This window comes from Furipterus horrens, unplaced genomic scaffold, assembly GCF_987537825.1.
Source record: "Furipterus horrens unplaced genomic scaffold, mFurHor1.1.pri manual_scaffold_5, whole genome shotgun sequence".
NCBI lineage: Eukaryota > Metazoa > Chordata > Mammalia > Chiroptera > Furipteridae > Furipterus > Furipterus horrens.
In genome coordinates, this window is record NW_028327175.1 from 59,348,332 (window position 1) to 59,370,443 (window position 22,112).

At 33.5% G+C, this 22,112-nt stretch overlaps 1 protein-coding gene across 1 annotated transcript in view; it reads left to right on the forward strand.

Moving 5' to 3' along the window:
- The window catches only part of ADGRV1 (adhesion G protein-coupled receptor V1), a gene marked incomplete at its 5' end in the record, with an annotated part of 466,202 nt that overhangs the window by 21,191 nt on the left and 422,899 nt on the right, over positions 1-22,112 (forward strand). The window contains 11 exons of the mRNA XM_090278998.1: positions 427-650; positions 5,159-5,285; positions 5,378-5,563; positions 6,330-6,510; positions 7,212-7,375; positions 8,474-8,597; positions 9,605-9,871; positions 13,510-13,636; positions 14,265-14,482; positions 15,071-15,814; positions 17,536-17,909. Of these exons, the coding sequence (XP_090135124.1) occupies positions 427-650; positions 5,159-5,285; positions 5,378-5,563; positions 6,330-6,510; positions 7,212-7,375; positions 8,474-8,597; positions 9,605-9,871; positions 13,510-13,636; positions 14,265-14,482; positions 15,071-15,814; positions 17,536-17,909 (2,736 nt within the window). The remainder of the gene's footprint in view (positions 1-426; positions 651-5,158; positions 5,286-5,377; positions 5,564-6,329; positions 6,511-7,211; positions 7,376-8,473; positions 8,598-9,604; positions 9,872-13,509; positions 13,637-14,264; positions 14,483-15,070; positions 15,815-17,535; positions 17,910-22,112) is intronic.

Genomic DNA, 22,112 nt, shown 5'->3' on the forward strand with positions numbered 1-22,112 from the left:
TCACTTTAGGATGCATTTTACATAACATAACTTTCCTATTGTAATCACAAAGGTTTATTTTTGTTTATATTGTGACACTGCATTTTATTTTTTAGAGAAGCTTGGATGGAAACTTACTCTTCAGTCAAATTGTTCTATGTTTTTCATTACTCTGTCTTTTGAAATATTTGTCTTTTTTGTTAGGCATATTTTTTGGTGTGGGCAATTTTGTTAATACTTTGATTAGCAAAAACTAATAAATACAATTCTATCAAATTATTTTCAAGCATAAAGAAAAGGTTTGTGCAAATGTTTTTAATGTCATTTAATGGGTCGCTTTTCTATGCAGATACATATATTCACATAATAACATGTGAACGCAATCACTGAAAAGCTTATATAATTTGTAACTATAAGAAATTGTTTTGTTTGTTCTGTTTTTATAAGGTATACATTCCCTTACACCGGGATGGAACTGATGGCCAGGCTACTGTCTATTGGAGTTTGAAGCCCTCTGGCTTTAATTCGAAAGCAGTGACCCTGGACGATATAGGTCCCTTTAATGGCTCTGTTGTATTTTTATCTGGGCAAAGTGACACAACAATCAACATCACTGTAAAAGCTGATGACATACCAGAAATGAATGAGACAGTAACACTTTCCCTAGACAGGTAATAACCCATTTAGGTATTGCCTAGTATTATTTATATTTTTGAACTCTCAGAAATAATTTTATTTTTTGTTTTAATTCTTTACTCCATATAAAGTAAAAAGAAAAAACAAAGAGATAATGTTAAGCCAGATCTCTGACTATCCTATTGTTCGTTGATGGCTTCTGGTTAGGCTGTACATGTTTTGACATTGTGACTTTTACCCTGTTATTCATTGTGAGGAAAGATTCATAGAGAATTTACAGGAGATTTCAGATGAATCTTAAGCATAGCTAATATGTTGTTATATTAAAAAATAGGCAGCAACAAATCTAAAATGTTAAATTAAACAGCTCTGCTGCCTTCATTTTCAACAGGGGAGAGGATTAGAGCTCTTTTCAGTGAGTTAAAAAAATATAATGAGATTCTATTTTTCTCACGGAATTTTAACATTAAATAGTACTTGTATTCCAGAGAATTAAAAATAGTGCAGATTTAAGGGTATTTTTCCTTAATAATAAGGATTCACTTAACATTTCTCTGTAGGTAGTTTATATTAAGAAAAGATCACAGTCATCATAGAGATTTTTTTCAAGAATTCAGAAAACCTTTCCAAAAAAAATTGTATTTAATTGATGTTAATTATTAAAAAATCAAAATGAAGTTTATTTACTACAGATCTTTTTATATTAAAGTTGTTAACATATTAAAATTAATGTGATCTAAGGGCTCTCAAAAATCATATTTTTAAAGGAGTAAAATTTACAGATAAATTTAAAAGGCATTATTTTATACTTTATTAATTAGGATTAGAGCAGTAATTATTTTATGTGACTCCTGTTCTTCGCTATACTTTACTATCGGACTCTTAGAGGTTTTTCTTTGAAGGTGTTTTGTGTAAACATATTTCATAAACCTGATGAGTAGTTTTTTCTTTTTTTCTGAGAAAGAAAAATACAGAATGTATGGAACAAATTTATTGAATGTCTGCTGTTCATTTGGTTTGCTTTTACAACCACATTACGCTTACTTTCAAAAAGTAAAACTAAAAAAGAACAAAACAAACAAAAAGGCAAAGAATAAATATCAAATACACACATTATCTAAATAACTTACGGTTTTAACATATATTTTACATTAAATCTTAAGGAAAGAAATTTCTTATGAAAAAAATCAATGAAATGTAGTGAAATGTAGACTGAAAATCATCATTTTTCACTTATGTGCTTTTTTCTTTAAGCTAGGTTTGAGCACTTACTAAAGCAATGGACAGTCTTACTAAAGCAATGAACAATCTTAAAAAAATACTAAAGAAAAATGAACAGCAATTATAAATCACAGATGTAGCAATCCATAGAAACTTGTGAGTTCAGCTAAGAGTGTCTGCTCTGAACTAAATGTTTGAAGAAAGATAGAAATTTGAACTCTGCAAATTCGTAGTGACTATTTTTTATATTCTTTCAAAATAGTAATTTTTAACTTAGTCATATAAACATTTGAAATTAATTGAAATAATATTTAAGTTCTTTTCTCTTTCTATGTGTAAAAAACAGTTCAAAAGGAAGTACAAATAGTGGGGTAGAGAATTTCAGAAATCATTGGCTTCTTTCTTGAAATATAGGATGTTAGTTCAAATTTATACTAAAATGTTTTAATTCAAATAGCAACTAATACATACTTGTATTATCTCAGTTGTGCATGGACAAAAATGAGCTAATTACATTTAGCTAATTTATTTAGTTAAATAAATGTGAGAATAAAATATGCAATTTGAAATAGTATATTTATTAAAACTTCCATCTCATGCTTGCAAATTTTTAATAAAACTAAAAAGAATGACTAAATGTTAGTAAGTGTGGTGACAATAAGTTACAATATAAAGTTGCAACAAAAAATAATACTATTGTATTTACAGTCTATAGTTTTCTCTTAATGTCAAATTTAAATGCACCTTTTCTGTATTTAACTATAGGTCAAAGTTTTCCTGATATTGAACAATTTATAATGTTTTTAATACCATACCAGTTAAAAATATTTTATTTTTTAGTTTTTACCAAATCAACAACCAATTTTATTCTGCTGATTTATTTTTTTATTTTGATATATGTTCTAATCCCTTATTTATAGTGTCATTTGACTTTATAAGTGAAACAAAAGGTCTATATGTTTTGATGTGTATTTTTCAATATTATTTGAAAAGGTACTACATTGGGGATTTGGAAAAGTGTTTAGATTTCCTGATACAGTTATATTTAAGTAATATTTGTCATAAGTAAATGATATAATGATATGGCTTCGTTTAAATAATGAGAAGTGTATTTTTCTCTGCTGATAGAGTTTTTATTTTTTCCAAGCACAACTGGCTTCAGATCTGAGGATGGAGGTTTTTATTTTTTTAAACCTAATTAAGACTGCTAAGCTATTATAAGCTGGGCTGAATAAAATTTGCTCAGCTGCTGTCGTTTGTAAGCATGCACAGTGCTTGGCAGGCCTGGAAAGGAATGTCTTCAATGGGTCTTGCATGCTGGCTGGCCATGGGGTCATCTTCCCTAAGTGGGAACTGCTGAACCCCTTGCTAGCATTTGTCAATAGCAAAGAATCCAGTGTGCAGACTTCCCATAAAGCGCACATTACTAGCTCACAGAGGGAAAAAGAAGAAAGGCTTTCTTTAGCTTTATTTTTACCTTGCTGAGTTTCTAGCAATATTTGTGAGATGTTGGCAAGTGATGTCTGTCTCCTTGTTCCCCTTCCCACCTTCCCACGCTTCTTTATGTGTTGACAGAGTAGAAACTGAAAGGTTTGTCGTGTATTTTGGGTAAGTGTACAAGATAATGCCTGGTTTTTTTTTTTTTTTTTTTTTGATTCATATTTTGCTTTGCAAGCCATTGTTATGGATACAGCTGCTGTTGTGCATGACCACAGGTCTTGAGAAATTCGGCTTGTCCACCTGCCTGTGCATGCTGTGTGTACTTTCATTTCTTAATGATAAGGGGAGCTTAGATGAAGTCTTTTTTATAAGTTTTAAATTATGAATACATTTAAGATAATCTGATAAAAAGTTTGAGAATTAATATATCTACATACGAAGAATTAAAACTTTTAACTTCCCTTATAGTTTACCCATAGTGTAGGAAAAAGTTAGTGTGCTTTGTGAAATTTTTAATTAACATCTTTATGAATCCTGTAGTTTATTTAACAGAGAATTTGTAATCAAAACTCTCATCTCTTTCGTTGGTTTACATCTAAGCAGTTTCTGCCTGTATTTTCTCAGTTGTATAAAGAACATTTTAAAAATTTGCTTTTTATATAACAATAGCATTTTTTAAGAAAGGTAAAAAAATTTTTTTGAGTAATGCTCTAAATGAGTTTTTATATTTTATATTGTGATCCAGTTTTCCTGTCTCCTAGCTTATATAGACACAAGAAATTTTAATTAATAAAAACATTGATATGAATGAAATATGGGCAGATTTACTGTGAAAATCATATGACTGCATTAGCAATATAACACATAACTGTCCTGTTATGGAGATTAATCCCTTCTGTGGCCACTAGTATGCTAGATACTGGTTGTCAAGTTTCCAATAGCTAGGGAAGGATGTTAATTCAGATTCTCTATTACATAGGAAGTGAGCTATTCTTCCTACATATTAATTGTGGCTTCATTGTAATTCTGAGGTCTGTTCAAGAGTACTTTTTGGTTCAATAGAAAGTGACATTTGGAAAGGTTTAGAGCAGCTTGCAGGATTGAGAATTCTCAAAGAACATGCAGGCTTTTAAACCCTCAGAGCCTTGTAGTCTCAGTCCCTTTGATCATTGTAATTATACCCTGAACATAAAAACCAGAAATAAAAACATCTTGTTTTAATATATTCTTTTGAGATATGTATAGGAATTGTTATAACATGTCATGCATATAAGATCCATTTGATTCCGCTTTTTATATGTACTACATTTTCTTTTATAGCAAAATGAAATGCATGAGATTAAAATTGAGGTGAATAGAAACATATAAAAGGTCAAAAGACATTTTTAAACTCTAATCACAATTTTGTTTCTGATCTGTGCATCCACATAGTTATCCAACTTTTATTCAGTTAGTATAATCTTAGGTAATGAATTTTAAAAGACATACATGTGTATGTAAAGTTAAAACAATTCTAGTTAAATATATTTTTAAGTACATTTTACAAATTCGTTTTCCTAAAACTGGAAACAAATCTGTAAATTTGATACTTAATAAAACTACAATATATTTACAACCTTTGATTACCTATTCTTGGTGTACATATGTAGTACTTGGTTTCAGTCAAATATAAAGGATATAATGAATTTGGAAATAGAAGCTTTCCTGTAACTGTTATGAGTAAATCTGTTTTGCTCTTAAGTGATTTTACTACACTTAAATTCAGGTTGTTTAAACTCCTAATAACTTTTATATTCATTATCTGAAAGTGCTGTAAATATTGCCTTAGAACCCTGCAAAATTCAGAAGTAGCGGATGCCTTTTTCTCCTCTGACTTCTTCAGGGTCAATGTGGAAAATCAAGTGCTGAAATCTGGATATACCAGCCGTGATCTCATTATTTTGGAAAATGATGATCCTGGGGGAATTTTTGAATTTTCTCCAGCGTCCAGAGGACCTTATATTATAAAAGTAAGTTGAAAGAAACTTCAATCTATTTTGTACTCAGCACTTCAGAAGAATTGTAATGGGCTTGAACTTTCTGGATTTTGTTTTTTTTAAAGGAAGGAGAATCTGTAGAGCTCCACATCATTCGATCCAGGGGAGCTCTCGTTAAACAGTTTCTACGCTACTGGGTAGAGCCAAGAGATAGCAATGAATTCTATGGAAACACAGGGGTACTGGAATTTAAACCTGGGGAAAGGGAGATTGTAATTACCTTGCTCTCAAGATTGGATGGGATACCAGAGGTACGGCATTTTATATTTTCCTTGTATTTTTGTGGAAAGTTGATAGTACCTAGTATATTATTAAATATAAATGTTTTGAACATTGACCAGAGACACAGGAAAGGAAGTGGCCAAGAATGGATTGAGAAGTACTTGTGGTGGAAAAAGAAAAAAAAAAAACATGTTTAGAAAATGAAATAAGGCATTCAATTGGAATGATGTATGTTTGCCCTATAAAAAGAAATACCAAACACTAGGAAACTTTGAGTGTGTGATCAGTTTTCATCACCTTCTAAGTTCTATGTCTTATTTTGTCATTTGCATTGACCGCAACTTTTAATGATATGCTTTTGAACTGAAGTTTTTCTTAAAATTACTTTTTTAAAAGGAAATAAATTGAAGTTTTATATTAAGGGGAGCAGGCATAGTTCCATTAAGTTTATATACCAGTGCTTATGTAGCTTTTAAATTTAAGTTAATTTAATTTACTCTCATTAGTTTAAATGACTAGATCATCAGTGATAAGGTTTATTCTTTTTACTGTTTTAGAGCAGTATCATTGTTTATCTTCTCCCTTTTTGGATAATGTACATTTATATTGGATGTCTCTCTTAATTGAGGGGAGAATGTTAAACTTTGTTTAAGGAATAGTACCAGCTCTTTTGTCCTTTGAATGAGTTTTGTGTTTCTAAAAAATTAACTGTATTACTATCCTTGAATATATATTTTTAACTTGTTCTGAAAACTTGAGATTTGTATTTTTCCTAATTTGACATGTTCATTTTAGTTGGATGAACACTATTGGGTGGTCCTCAGCAGCCATGGTGAACGGGAAAGCAAGTTGGGAAGTGCTACCATTGTCAATATAACAATTCTAAAAAATGATGATCCTCATGGGATTATAGAATTTGTTTCTGATGATCTAATCGTTACAATAAATGAAAGTAAAGGAGACGATACCTATAGTGGTAATTTATTTTGCTTTTTATATTCTATTACTATTTACTAAAGAGGAAATTAATAATTTTTAAATTAATTTCTTTAGCAGATCGTTATTTCTTCAGAAATGACATGGAGTGCAGAAATTGGTATTTTTAAAATCATATTTAAGATTGCTATTATTTCACACATGGTATTGTGATGATACAAATGACTTCACTTATATTTTGATTTCAATTAACTATACGCAGTGGATTTCAGACACTCAAGGATGAGTGGAGTCAAATAGAAAAAATTTAAAACTGAGAATAATTGCTAGGGAACTATTGCAGTGGTCTGAAATGAGAAGTAGTTTATTTTTAGAGCAATGTTTTTCTGAGTAATAAAATCACTTCTGAGTGTGCAGCTTCCTCTAGCTATAACTTAGCAAATATCCTTATAGGACTTTGGGATAGATGTATCTAATTAATCACCATTCCGTTCCAAATGCTGAATGACTTTAAAAATTCCAACTGTGATCAAAAAGATTGAGTCCATTTATTTTATCAATCATATGCTTACAAAGCAATGACTAGGCTGAGGCACTTTTATATGTACCTTGGAGGCTATGCTAAGCAAACAATTGGCTTTTATTAAAAAGAAGTATTATTTTTCCTTTTGCTTGTTTGAGCAGTTTCTTTACTCATTATTTAAAAATTTATGCTCACATGTACACATTTGTATTTTACAGCTGTTTATGGTATTATAAGAAATCGAGGCAACTTTGGTGATGTTAGTGTATCATGGGTGGTTAGTCCAGACTTTACACAAGATGTATTTCCTGTCCGAGGGACTGTTTACTTTGGAGAGCAGGAATTTTCAAAAAATATCACCATTTACTCACTTCCAGATGAGGTAAGTGTTGCATATACAATTCTCTTTACTTATTGTTATTGCTTAATAATTATGTTCTTATAATTAAACATCTGGTAATATATTTTGTTGTGAATATATTGATAAAGAACTCATGTATGATAATGTCTTACTCTAAACCAAAAGAGAAATCGTTTTTTTGGTTTTTCTGATGGCATTTTTAATTCTTAGACTGATAGTGGCCAGTGACAATGTGTAGATGTCAAATATCAGGGATCCACGGTTGGAGAGAGGTGAAGTACTTGCCTTGTGCTTAGGCCCTTCGAAAATGAGGGTGCCATGGCACCGTCTACCAAATATCCTATGGTGCATCATCAGAATCAGGAATATGGCTCACATGGATCATGGACCCAGCATGGTATTCATCTTACTGATTATGAAGAGGAAGAACTCAGTAACAGCAGACCTTCCTGAGGGGAACTGCATTTACAACATCTGTGGAAGCCTATTTCCTTCACTTCTATCTAGTCCCATGAGACACAAAATCTAACAGTCTTTTACGACGTGCAGTCCAGCTCATATGGATGAGCTGAAAGAGAAACAGAGTTCACCTGGGGATTCATATAGGCTCAGAGATCTGGGGAAAGCTCATCTTGTTAGGACAAGGGCATGAGGTGTTTATGACATACGTGGGTAAAACTTGAGTAACATTTGTAAGTGGCCTTTGAGAGCTATCTGAGCTTTTGTTATTATTATGAATTCAGTTCTAAATACACCAAAAAGTTATTTTTCTGTTCTTCTTTTTTCTTGTAAACAACATACATCCCATTTTTGTAAATAAATAATATGACTGTAGTATTTTTATTTTTAACTCACATAAGGCAAAATATCTATTTACATTGGATTTTACAGTGAGTTAAAATAAAGTGACTGGATGAATGTACATAAAAATTTTGGGAATGGCATCTAAGTCTTACTTAAATAATTTAGGGTGTTTCTGCCTCAGAAATGGAAATGAACATTAGCACCATTATTAATAGAGCTATATATTTTTTAAAAGATAAAAGTAATGTAGGAATATGTAATTGAATTATTTGTACAAATCACCTGACTTAAAACATGTGTAACATTTCCCAAAAGATTCCAGAGGAAATGGAGGAATTTACCATTACCCTACTTAATGCCACTGGAGGAGCTAAAATAGGAAATAAGACTACTGCAATTCTGAGGATTAGAAGAAATGATGACCCCATTTATTTTGCAGGTGGTATTGCTTTTTTTTTCTGAGTGAGTTTGCATCTTTCTTAAACAGTACATATATGCATTTACAATTATTTTTTGACTTAACATTTTTGATAAAGCACAAATTGATGCTTGTTTAAATATGATTTTATGATTTGTTGAAATGATCATTATTTGATCTTTTTGATGTTTTAACAAATATTTTTAAACATCTTCTGAAGGAAAAAAATAGTACGTACTGTTTTGTTAGTTTTGTTCTCCACCCACCTTCAAATTACAAGGTATCTTTTTTTCTTTGTGCAAAAATGAGTACTCTTCCACATAACCGCTTCCAGAGCATAGCGTAGCCAGTTCAGCCTTTGGGTATTCTACCTAATGGATGATCACTTACTATAGTAACTAATATTGAATGGACATATATATCAAGGTTTCTCCATTTTTGCCACTTTAATGGTTTCTTTACAACTGTCTTTTGCCCCCTAAGACATCTTTTAGTTTTACTTGTGAGATTTAATTGGTGTCTAACTCTTTCTTAAACCCTTTTTGCAAGATGTCCAATTTATAGTTGCAAGAATCTTTTAAATCTCTTGCGTTTTACTGATTGATATTCTTAACCTTAAGTTAACAGGTACATAATTAATCCATCCTTTGTTCATTCTCCTGTTGACTGCTGCGGTGAAATTAAAACATAAGATATTTGGGCCTTTTTCTCAAAGAACTGATAGTTTAAATATGGAAATGAAGTATATAAAATAGTAGGCAGAGGATTTCAGATTGTATATGAATTACCAACAAATTCGGTTTTGAAGACAATGGATTCTGTAGGATTTAGGGCGAGAGAGAGGCCATTGGCTAGAAGTATTCAAAGGAGGCCTCATGTAGGATTTGGGACCAGAGGTGAGTCTTTAAGCAAATACACATTGGAGGGCATTTCTTGTGGGGAAAGGAAGAAACATAAAGTGACCAGAAAATGTGTAAAAGGAATATGAAAAGCTCATATGTTCCTTCTTTTCTCTGTGAATATTTCAGAACCTCGTGTAGTGCGGGTTCAGGAAGGTGAGACCGCCAACTTTACAGTTCTCAGGAATGGATCTGTTGATGTTGCCTGCACCGTCCAATATGCTACGATGGATGGGGAGGCTACTGCGAGAGAGGGAGACTTTGTTCCTGTTGAAGAAGGAGAAACGCTGGTTTTTGAGGTTGGAAGTAGGGAGCAGAGAGTATCTGTATTCATTAAGGAAGATGATATCCCAGAAACAGATGAGTCCTTTTATATAATCCTCTTTAATTCAACAGGTAAGCAAACTATATTTTTATGGCTGATTTGTTGTTTCAGTACTTTTATTAAGGTGACATTAAGCACTATGTCTAGTAGCCACATAGTACTTAACCATCATCTGTGACTGTTCAGAGCAAAATTGTTTCATTGCTTTCTTGAGGGATGGGATGAAGAATATGTGTTGAACCTTCCTGTATCTGGTACGCTCTATGGCATTATTTTAAATCTTTTTTCACAATATAGCACACATAGAAAATAATGATATTATGTAAGAAATAAAAATCTCCTGGCTAAAGCTATGCTAAGCTTCGACTAGTCACCCAAGGGCTTAGGGCATTAAGGATTCTGTAGGCCCTGCTCTTCGAGCAGTCTGCTGGGCATGCTGGGTGGGAAGCTGCAATCTGTAGGTCACTGAGCTCAGCTGGGTGTTTGATAACTCCGAAGCTGCTAGCCACAATGAATGACAATTTGCAAAAGGAAAGATAGGCCTTTCATTCTTCTTCATACTGTAAATGAAGTAGGGTGTTTTGACCCTACTATTTGGGCCTTGAGAAGGTTTTAACTCGACCTCTAGTAAGTTGGAGGGGTTGTGGCATCTTAGTATTTATTTTATTATTTTAAGACTATCAAGAGCTATTTTTTTCCTGAACCTTTTGAGAGTAAGTTGAATACATGATTTTTCATCCCCCCTGAAAACATCGGTGTTTTTCTACAAATAAGGACCTTCTCCTACACAATCACAGTATAACCATTAAAATCAGGAAGTTAATGTTAGTACAGTCATTGCCTCAGAGCCCATTCAAATTTCTCCAGTTGTCCCAATTATGTCCTTTTTAGCAAAATGGTCTTTTCTTGAATCGTGATTTGCTTTTAGTTGTCATGTCTCTTTAATCTCTTCAGTCTTGAGTAGTTCCTCACACTTCCCTTGACTTTCATGACCTTTAGAATATGCAAGATTATAGACTAGTTATAAAATGTTCCTCATTTTGGGATTTGTTTAATGTTTCATCATTATTAGATTCAGGGATTGCATCCTTGGCAGGGATTTCATAGCAGGTAAAATATCACAGGGTTCATTCTAGTTTTCTCCCTCTCCATATTTGTCCTTCCATTCTCTGATAGTGAGAAAACCAGCTCCCATTATCTTTAATATAGTTAGTAATTTGATCAGTTCTCCCTCTATGTGACCATTTTCCAATTGCTTCTTCTACTCTCTTTCCACAATGAGATTGTCTTTCTTAACCTGCTGGGGTCCAGGCTTTCTGCTCTAGGCCAACCACCTCCCCCCATGTGATGACCTCATTCTCCACACACCCCATCACCCAACAGCTAGCTTTTCTACCACGGAGATGCCCTCCTTACCCTGCATAAGCTCTAACACCTTGTGCTGATCACTGTGATGTTCTACCCTCCACCCCAGTGTGAATGCCTACCTTGTGCTCTGCCTTGTGCTTTTTGGACTGAAATATTCAGAGAGGGAGAGAAAAAGAAAGAGCTCACTTAATTTTCGTTTGTGCTGTGTTTCTCTGTCATTCTCCCTGCCTCTGTGTCTCTCTCCACCATTTGTGTCTGTCTTCCTATTCTCCTTCCTCTCTTTCTCATTTTTCACATGACTTTCTCATTTTTCACATTTTTCCTCTCTTTCTCATTTTTTACATGACTTAAGTAATAAGTAGAAACTATCATCTGGTGAGAAAAAAATTGACTTCGTACAATTATGGCCACAAAAGAAATTTCACAGTTGCAAAAAACATGATTAGTCAGATCTTATGTAAACCAAAAACATCTTGGTGAATCCAATCACTATCCTAAAATTTAAATGAGAGAAATTTCTACAAATAAAATAATTTTGGTGAAGTAAAAGTAGAAAACCAAGTTTTGCTGTGAGGTATAGAAAGTTGATGAAAAAATTACTTTGTTTGAATAAAGAGAGTTTATTCTGCAAGATGTATCATCGGGGAAATACATTTTTGATTTTGAGAGAATGAGTGAGCAGGCGTGCACAAGGGGCGACTGGGCCACTAGCCTGAGGTATGAAGGTGTGGTATATATATTCTGCCATTGCCTCTGTCTTCAGTATTTTTCTAGAAATGGTGACGTCTGAGGATCTAATGACTTTAGCTATGAAGACTTGGATTAAAAAAAATTGTGCTCAAGAATTTTAGCTTTTTATATCCTTTCTTAGTTCTTTTTCTCCCTCTTTTATCTCCTTTTATGATGTCAAAACATTGAGGACCTGAGGGGATTGATGATGGAAGAGCTGGAGGGGCAGCATCTTTAATGTGACCCAGTGATGGGAGTGGGTGTTTATGCTTGATAGTTATTGTTCACAGTATATGCCCTGAGGTTGAATTACTGGGTCAAAGGATTTGGCCATCCTTAGAGCCCTTGTTAAATATTTTTAGTCCCCTCTGTGGAGAAACAGAATGAATTTTAGCACCACCTATGACATGTTCCATGGCAAATGCATATGATGGCAGAATCATGCCAGAATTAGGTTTTATCATGTTTATTTGTTTTTGTTAGATTTTATGATATAATATTGTAAGTTATTTAATTACTCTATATTGTCAGTATTTTACATACAATGATTTGCTGTCTATTTTTGTTTTATTCTCTTTCCATTGGCTAATTATCAAGTAAGGTTGTGTACAGTTGTATATTCATATAAATTATTTTTAATGTTCTGGTTTGCTTTCTACATAGTTTGTTTCCATAATTTTAGTTTTAGGTGTTTTCCTTATCTAATTTTGAAAACTTTATTTGTATCAGTTCAGCTAGCATTCATAAGTAACTTCTGTATACCAATTACTGAACCTTTACCCTACTAGGGCATGAAATTGACTTTGTCCAAGAAGCTTACAGTGATATTGTGCGTGAGTGAGTGCGTACTAATGAAATGTAGTGATTGCTATGATAGACTGACAAAGTGTGAAGTGCTGTAGCCACACAGTTGAGATACACTTAGCTTAACTTCGGAATTCAAGCAAGAATTCCTGGAAAAGTTGTTACTTGAGCTGGGTACTGAGAAATAATGAGAGTTAGGTGAGTAAAGATGGGAAGAACTTTGGCTTGCATAGGGAACGGCGGGAACAAAGAGGAAGAGCTAGGTAACTCAGAGAAGTGATGAGAAGAGGCCTAATGTGTTGGCAATATGGGAAAGAATTGCAGTAGACAGGAAGCAAATAAAGATTGCTTTGTTCTAAGGTCACATCAAACTCTGCTGCCTGAAAGCTGAGAATGAAAGGGAAACACTCAAGCCAGTGATTCCAGTTAATATAGACAGGAGTAATTATATGTCATGGGTAATCCTTTCATTATTTGTTATGAAATGAAAAAATCTACCTCATAAACTTGAAACTTGATAAAGCTGTGTTTTTGTTTCTAATTAAACTGTTGAAGTGATATTCTTATTGTGAAGAAAAGTATCTTGTGCATTTTTCAATGAAGTAGTTCTTCTGTAATTGGACATTTCCTTAAAGACAGGTCACATGAAACTTATTTAGGTATCTCTCTTTCATTTATTTATGACCTTCAGAGAGGAAATGATTGCTAAAATTTAGACTTAATTATAAAGTATTTATTATTTAAAATACAAATTTAACAGGAAATTAACTACTTTTTTGTTATTTTGACTTCTCCATTTTTAATTTAGGTGATACAGTAGTATATCAATATGGAATTGCTACAGTGATAATTGAAGCTAATGATGACCCAAATGGTATTTTTTCTTTGGAGCCCATAGACAAAGCAGTAGAAGAAGGAAAGACTAATGCGTTTTGGTAAGCATATTGGGATAAAAAAATTCAAAATTGGGTACAATAAAATAAAATCTTCTGAAATATCAACCTTTCAAAATGAAAAAATTGGTTAAGAATTGAATAACTTCAAAGTTGGTAACATGAATGAATTATAAACTTTTCTTTAGCTGTTTCCACTTGTAAAAAAAAAAAAAAGGTAAACCACACTTTAGCTGGTGAACAGAAATGATTCTCCTCACATTTTTCACCCGAACTTCCACCTTTTGTCAGGACTCGGAAACTTAAATATCCAAAGTCTTCTGGAACTCCTCTCAAATGATACGTGACTATCCTCACCCCGAACGTTGCTTTTGAAAACATTTACCAGTTCCCATTTACTATTTTTTTGATTGGGCTTAGAATTTATCTTTTAGTTTGGACTTTGAAGACTATGACTTTTGAGATCGTTTTTCTTTATTGTTTTAAGTTCTTCATTATCCCCTTTCCATGAGATTTTTTCATGGTTGCTCAGTAAGGACTGGCTGGCTGCTTTATATTAAAAATGATAAATAGAAAAAGTATGTTCCTGAGAAAATACAGAAAGCCTCCAGTAGAGCTAGATTCACTACTTACAAATATTTTATAAAAATTAATTTTCTTTATTATGTAGGATTGTGAGGCACCGAGGACACTTTGGCAATGTTTCTGTGTCTTGGCAGCTGTTTGAGAATGATTCTGCTTTGCAACCTGGACAAGAATTCTATGAAACTTCAGGAACTGTTCACTTTCTGGATGGAGAAGGAACCAAACCAATAATTCTCCATGCTTTTCCAGATAAAATCCCAGAATTTAATGAGTTTTATATTTTAAAGCTAGTAAATATTTCAGGTGCTGTGTTTTCCCTTCTCTTATATTTTATCACTACAATTTAATATTTTACTTTTAAATAATTAGACCTATAGAAAAAATACAGTTAATGAAGAAATAAGTATCTTAATAATCAAAATATCCTTTTTGATAGAAATGTTATTTGTAATGTTTATTTTGTGGTCTTAGCTTCGTTAAATTGTATGGATGGAGATTTACATTCATCCTCATACTTGAAAGTAGATTTTTTTCCTCACTCAGATGTAGTGTCACCAACAAACATTAATGGAAGTTGGGAAGTACAGATTTATAGTAGCTTAAATATTGGTCATTTTTTAAACAATCAGTTTTTTCCATCACTTTAGGTTTTAAGCACAGGAATCAAACCTCTCTAGTTAATATTCTCTCTTCAGGCTATCCTGGTTTTTAATGAAATTAGGCTGAATACCAATGAAAATGTGGTAAAAATTGTATGGTAATACTATTATTCATTGATGAATGAGTAAATTATTTAACCAAAATTTGCTACACAAACTTTTTGTCTTCACCTTAAACTAGAAAGTACTTAAAATTCTGCTTTCTCATTTATTACACGTTTTCTTATTATAGGTGGGTCCCCAGGTCCTGGGGGCCAATTAGCAAGAACCAACCTCCAGGTGACAGTAATGATTCCATTAAATGATGATCCATTTGGAGTTTTTATCTTGGACCCAGAGTGCTTAGAGAGAGAAGTAGCAGAAGATGTTCTCTCAGAAGATGATATGTCCTATATCACCAACTTTACCATTTTGAGGCAGCAGGGTGTCTTTGGTGATGTACGTGTGGGCTGGGAAATACTGACCAGTGAGTTCACTGCTGGTTTGCCTCCAATGATAGATTTTTTGCTGGTTGGAATTTTCCCCAGCACTGTGCCTTTACAGCCGCACATGAGACGTCACCATAGTGGAACAGATACTTTGTACTTCAGTGGACTCGAGGGTGCATTTGGAACTGTTAATCCAAAATACCATCCTTCCAGAAACAACTCAATTGCCAACTTTACCTTTTCAGCTTGGGTAATGCCCAATGCCAATACCAATGGATTTGTTATAGCAAAGGATGATAGTAATGGGAGCATCTACTATGGGGTAAAAATTCAAACTAATGAATCCCATGTGACACTTTCCCTTCATTACAAAACTTTGGGTTCCAATGCTACCTATACTGCCAAGACAACAGTAATGAAATATTTAGAAGAAAATATTTGGCTTCATCTGCTAATTATTCTGGATGATGGTATAATTGAATTCTACCTGGATGGAAATGCAATACCCAGAGGAATCAAGAGTCTGAAAGGAGAAGCCATTACCGATGGTGAGTATTATCTTCACAACTAGGACACTGAATCTGGAATTTTAAAAATGTGTTTCTTAAAAAGACTAACAAGTATTTCAAAATATGCTTGTGTATTGGTTTAATATGTTTAAGTAAAACTGTGTGCCTTCCAAGACAATAAATTCTCTGCTGAGTGTTACAGAAATAAGTCAGGCAAAGTCTTTGCCCTTAAAGTACCTGAAATAGGCTCTGGGAGAGAGATGTTCAAACAGATTAGTTCAATACATTGTAGAGAGAAAGAAAAAAATACAAAGGAAGGACATTTATTTCTCTTGTGGTAATTTGGGATGGGACATAATATTTCAGGTAAAGAAAAAGGTAAAGGTATAGAAATGTGAAACAGCACATTTTATATAGGAACAGCTGCTAGCTCAATATTGCTGGAGCTGGAGGTTGATGGGATGAGGCTAAAGAGGAATCAGCAGAGAAATATGACATTGAAATCCCTTGCAGTTACAAGGGTTTATAGTATAAGGAGTAAATCGGTAAATTCTGTGGAGTGCTTTGACGAGATAATTTTTGTTGTCTTTAAACTGGAGCCTATGCTGTTTTCTTGAGAAACGCATCTGTACATTTACACACAATATTGATTTTCTCCATTATAATCACCGATTCCCTTTCAGCCCCTCCATCCTATTGTCTGATTCTGTTTTTCCCTTAGGAAGTAGAGCAGCCCTTTTACGGTTACCGCGTAATAGAATATTTTGCTTCTGAACCTCCTGCATTAGATGTCTCATCCGATTCACTGACTATTACCATTACTAAGAGTGTAAGAGTAGCTTTTCCTGTTTTTAATTTAGGTAAATGGAATTGAACAGTGTGTATATTTGAATGTCTGGCTTCTTTTGCTTAGTATTGTTTATGAGGTTCACCCATATTTTTGCCTGTTGTAGATATTTCACTCTTGTTACTGTATAGTCAGGCCAGAACCATTGGAGCAGGCATGGGGCAACTGTGATAGTAATGTGCAGGATACATGTGAGCTACCCTAAGAGAGGTATCTAAGTAGTGACTTGTAAAACTGCCTTAATTGGTGATATTGATAAGAAATATGACTTGTATTTTCCCCCAAATCACTGCCAAGCTCTCAATTTACAAAGGTATCCTAGTTGGAGAGGGAATAAGTAAAGAAATAAGAATTGGTGAATTCATGAAAAGGGATGTTATTGATATATAGTAATATAGTTGGGCTGCATGTTGTTATTACCCAAGACTTGCTTATAATATTTTGTTCCTGGGAAGAGGAAGAATACTTCTTTTTCTACATCCATTGCATTGGTTTTATGAATAAAGAGTTTTATTTTGTCCACAAAAACTTATTTTTCTGTATTCCCTTATTTTTATTTAACTCCAGATGAATTTCTAACAGATCAAGCCTTGAAGTTTTCAAAGAATAGTCATACTAAAGTTTTAAAATTGTGACTGAATTAAATTATTCCATTCTTAGAAATTTCTACCCAAGTATACACACACATGCATATATACATATACATACATACCTACACGTGTACAAAATATTCTAAATTTTAGTGATTACTGATTCATTTTTTCATCATAACAGAAATAATGTTTATTTGATTATATTCTAGTTATGTAAAAGCTTTACTTATAAAACCTTTTATAAGTGTCTGAATCACACTTGTAATTGAGGACAGCATAGTAGTGCATATTAGAGCATTTAAACACATCTCTAATTTCAGGTCCTGGAACACTGAGAATTGGGGCAGGAATGAATGGCAATGACAGATTTACTGGTCTGATGCAGGATGTGAGGTTCTATGAGCGGAAACTGACCCTTGAAGAAATTTATGAACTTCATGCCATGCCAGCAAAAAGTGACTTACATCCTGTTTCTGGGTATCTGGAGTTCAGACAAGGAGAAACTAACAAATCCTTCATTATTTCTGCAAAAGATGACGATGAAGAGGAAGGAGAAGAGTTATTCATCCTTAAACTAGTCTCTGTATATGGAGGAGCTCGTATTTCTGAAGAGAATACTACAGCAAGATTAATAATACAAAAAAGTGACAATGCCAATGGCTTGTTTGGTTTCACAGGAGCTTGTATACCAGAGGTAAGTAGTGAGCTTGGGGAATTTTGGAGTTAAAACAGTTCCTTGTGGGTGGATTTGTTTGGAAGTGGGCTTTCTTTCATTTGATAAGATAGAGTATCTATGCCCAGAAGTATGATTAGAGTCAGTGGATGCAAATGTAAATGATAAGGTCTTTGCTTTTATAAGTTCACAGTTTGAGTCAGAAGTGTAATGAGCTGATAGAAGTAATAACAAGTTAGCAAATGAAACTTTAGCGCTTATCTTTAAAATTAATGCACTTCACAGAATGTATAATTATACTCCACATGTAATTTACTTTTTAGCTACTATTTGATTACTACATAAGCAAATGAAATAATATGTATTGAAAGCATCTATGAATACTTGTAATTGAAACATTATTAAATACAGTATTTTGAGTTTTTTTTTCACGTGTGAAATGTACTTAAGTAGTTAGTTACAACATTGGGTATAAATGCCTTTCTTATCACCCTTCTTAGCCAGCTTAATTAATTAGGCTCTTTTACTGTCCTTATCAGTTCTTTCCAAGTTTTCAATGATTCGTAATCATCTTGGTTTCCTGTTCAGTAATGTGAGATCTCATGAAACTGCTTCACAGGTGTCGTGTGTGACAGCAACAGCTCAATGCCTATGAACGAATGCCAAGGAACAAGAGAGCCTTTCCCTTTGCAAGCTGATTCTTGTAGTTTTAGAAGGGTGTAGATGCAAATTGAAGTGATTAAGAATTATGCGAATGGGCAGAGCTTGAAGAAAATATCTAAGTCATACGCCTCATTGTAGCTCAAATTGGGGCATTAAATTGGAGTTTATGACAATCATTAAAAGATCTACAGATACTAGAAATAGAATATCCTAGAGTAGGGAGGACCAATATCATACAAATCTATAACTTAAACAGAGAAATATGTTTATTTCTAATGATCATACCTTTAAATATATACAGTCATCAAATAACTTTACACGTTAAGGTTTTCATGCACCTTTCTGACAATCCATAATATATAGCTGTAACAAATATTATTATTCTGTTCACTTTATAGGTTTAGCTACTGAAGCTTGGAGACCTGAGCAAATAATTAACCCAAGTTGAATTATTTGAGACAGGATCGAATACCTGGTTCAAAGTTTGGCAGTTACTAATACTTAATAAATATCAATTTTCCTTTCCTTTTTTTTTTTTTTTTTTTTCTTTTGCCTCTAAGATACAATGGGGACAACTGGAATTTGAACCTGTCTTGTGACTTCTAACCTGTCATCTTTCCTTCTATATTTTACTGTCATCATTTCTCTTTTTTAAAAGACAGGTGGCTTCCATCAGGGTGTGAAAACTGCCACGGTGCCAGGTAAAGCCAGCTTTCCCTCAGTTCCCCCACGACCTGGTGCCTGCCTATGACTCTGACCCCTTCTTGCGTAATCCTCCTCTTAGGTACTGTGTTTCAGCCAGACTTGCTTCGGTGCCTATCTCAGGGCATCAGCACTTCCTAGCCGCTCTACTGGGACACTCTTCTTCCAGATCTTCATCATTAGTCTTTTAAGTCTCAGCTCCAAAGATGTCTTCTCAATGAAGGCTTCCTGTTTAAAGCAATCCCCCCTTTCTTTCAATGGACCACTCTTCCTTTCTTTACCTAGTTTTACTTTTTTTCTAGGATTGATCACACTCTTAAATTCCCTTCGTTATTCATAAGTCTGCTTCTTTACTTGTTACCCCTTTTCACCAAAGATAAAAGAGCTCCAAATATAATGTCTTATTGTTCATTACTGTATCTCTAGCACCTACAATGGAACATAGTAGGCACTCAAAAGTCTTTGTTGAACTTGTGAATGTATTTTAATATCGAAACATGAAAAGGCTCATAGTGCAAATAACAAACACTTTTAGTTCCTGTTAAACTTCATAAACAGCTGAACTGAAAAAACAATTTTTAGAAACCTCCTAAATAAGGAATGGTTTTTGAGTATTTCTTTGGCTTTCTGGGCCATTATAGTAAGTTTTCAATGTTGGCTTGTCTCACAAGTTCTGTTTCTGGATTGTGTTGGTGTTGGTTTAACTTCACCTCGGTATGCAACTTTGCATGTTCCCAGAAATCTCAGTCTGAATGAGGTCAGCAAACCTTTGATTGCAGAAGAGAGGACTTCCCTGTGGAGGCCTTAGCGCCCGTACTAGTAGAATTGCTGGAAAGAAAAAGAAAACGTGATTGGTTATTCTCCAAACACACATGAGAGAAACAGAGTATATCTGTATTGGAAAGAGTACAGTTTAGATAGTTGAAAGAGGAAGTGTTGTTGAGCCTAAAAGATCAAACATAGGCATGACCAGTGTAGCTGAATTGGTGGAGTGTAGTTTTGAAAGAGAAAGGTTACCAGTTCGGTCCTGACAGGGCACATGCCTGGGTTGCAGTTTGGTCCCCCATCAGGTGTGGTGAGAAGCATCTGATGTTTCTCTTTTTTTCTCCTTCCCTTCCTCTCTCTCTGAAAATAAATAAATAAAATCTTTAAAAAAACTTAAACATTGAACTTGATTGTCAGGAATATTAGAGAAATTTTATTTCTGGAGTTATTAAAAGTAGAAGTATAAAACTTACTTTCACCTTGGAATGATTTGAAGACAGGAGTAATGTGAACTAGTTTTGTCATCATCATCATCATCATCACTAATATTTATAACTACCTGAATTCATTCTCAAAGTGTAGCAACGACCCCCGGGGTTCCAAGAATGTTTCAGGAGTTCTACAAAGGTCAAACTTAATTTTATAAAAATACTAAGATGACTTTTTCATTTTATCAACAAGTTCACTGCACCAGCAGTGGCTGCCACAAATGCTGTCTCGTAGTTTCTTCGTACAAATCAAGGCAGCGGCACCAAACTGTATCAGTTATTGCTTTATTCTTCCCCACACACTGGTAGTTTAAAAGGTGCCAATTCCATATAAGAATACCTCTGATGAAGCAGTACCAAATACTAATTACATAAAATCTTGACAGTTGAATCCCTGTGTTTTTAGTGTTCCATGTCACACGGTGAGAATCGCAAATAAAGTAGCTCTGTGTTAACCAGACATGATGGTTGCCCTGAAGAAAAGTATCTGCTTGTGCAGATACTGAGTTGTGAGTTCAACTAGCTGCTCTTTTCACAGAACACCAGTTTACTCGGAAAAATGGCTGACAAATTTTGGTTATTTGGACGGAGTATCTGGCATACATTTTCATGAAAAAAAAAAAGTGACTAAAAGAAAAACAACCAATAGTACTTGTTTCCAATGATGAAAATTTCAGCTTTCAAACAAAAATTAGAATTTTGGAACACTTTTATCTGCCAAAGTGAGCTTAACTGTTTCTCAGTACAGCTATCAGGTGTGATTTGTTTATTTTGTGTAAAAAAATATGTCAACATTTGGAAGATCTGTAACTCATTAAACCAATAGTTTCCAAATAATCAATGCATATCGTTACAAAATCATGCAGGAGAGAAGGTTGATTCAAAATGTAAAATAGACCAATGGATTTTAATGTATTAGAGTATGATCTCACATTGCAACTCTAAGAAACTACCACTTGTTAAATTTTGGTTATAGTATCAAGGGACAATACTAACAACTATCTAAAAAGACTATTAAGTCCTCCCCCTACATATTTATACGAGGCTAGATATTTCGTATAGACTTCAACCAAAATAACAAACGGCAAAATAGACAAATTCTTTGCAAAAGGAAATATTAAAATCTAGTTGTCTTCTATTTAAGTTAGACATTAAAGAGATTTGTAAAATTGTAAGTCAATGCTCCCTTATTACTAACTTCTTTTAGAAAATATAGTTATTTCTCATAAAATATGTTGCTATATGTTAGCATGTAATGAGTTTATTATTGCTGTTTTAAAATGAATTAATATATCAATTATTTTTCAGTTTTCTTTTGTGAAATGGTAGGATCAACAGATTTCACAACACAAACAAAAAACTCCTTGGTGTTCTCATTAATTTTTATGAGAGTTCAGGGGTCCTGAAACTAAAATATTTGAGAACTGCTAATTTAATCTATGCTTGGAATTGTTTCCAGAGCTTAAATTTTATTGTTATTTGTGTTGTTTCCAGACATAAAAACCACTGTCACTTCTTTAGATTCTTCTCAGTGACAGTGAAAAGTTAAGTTACTCTTTCAAAAAATGCTGAAGGTAATAGAGATCCTTTAAAGACTTCTAAGTTA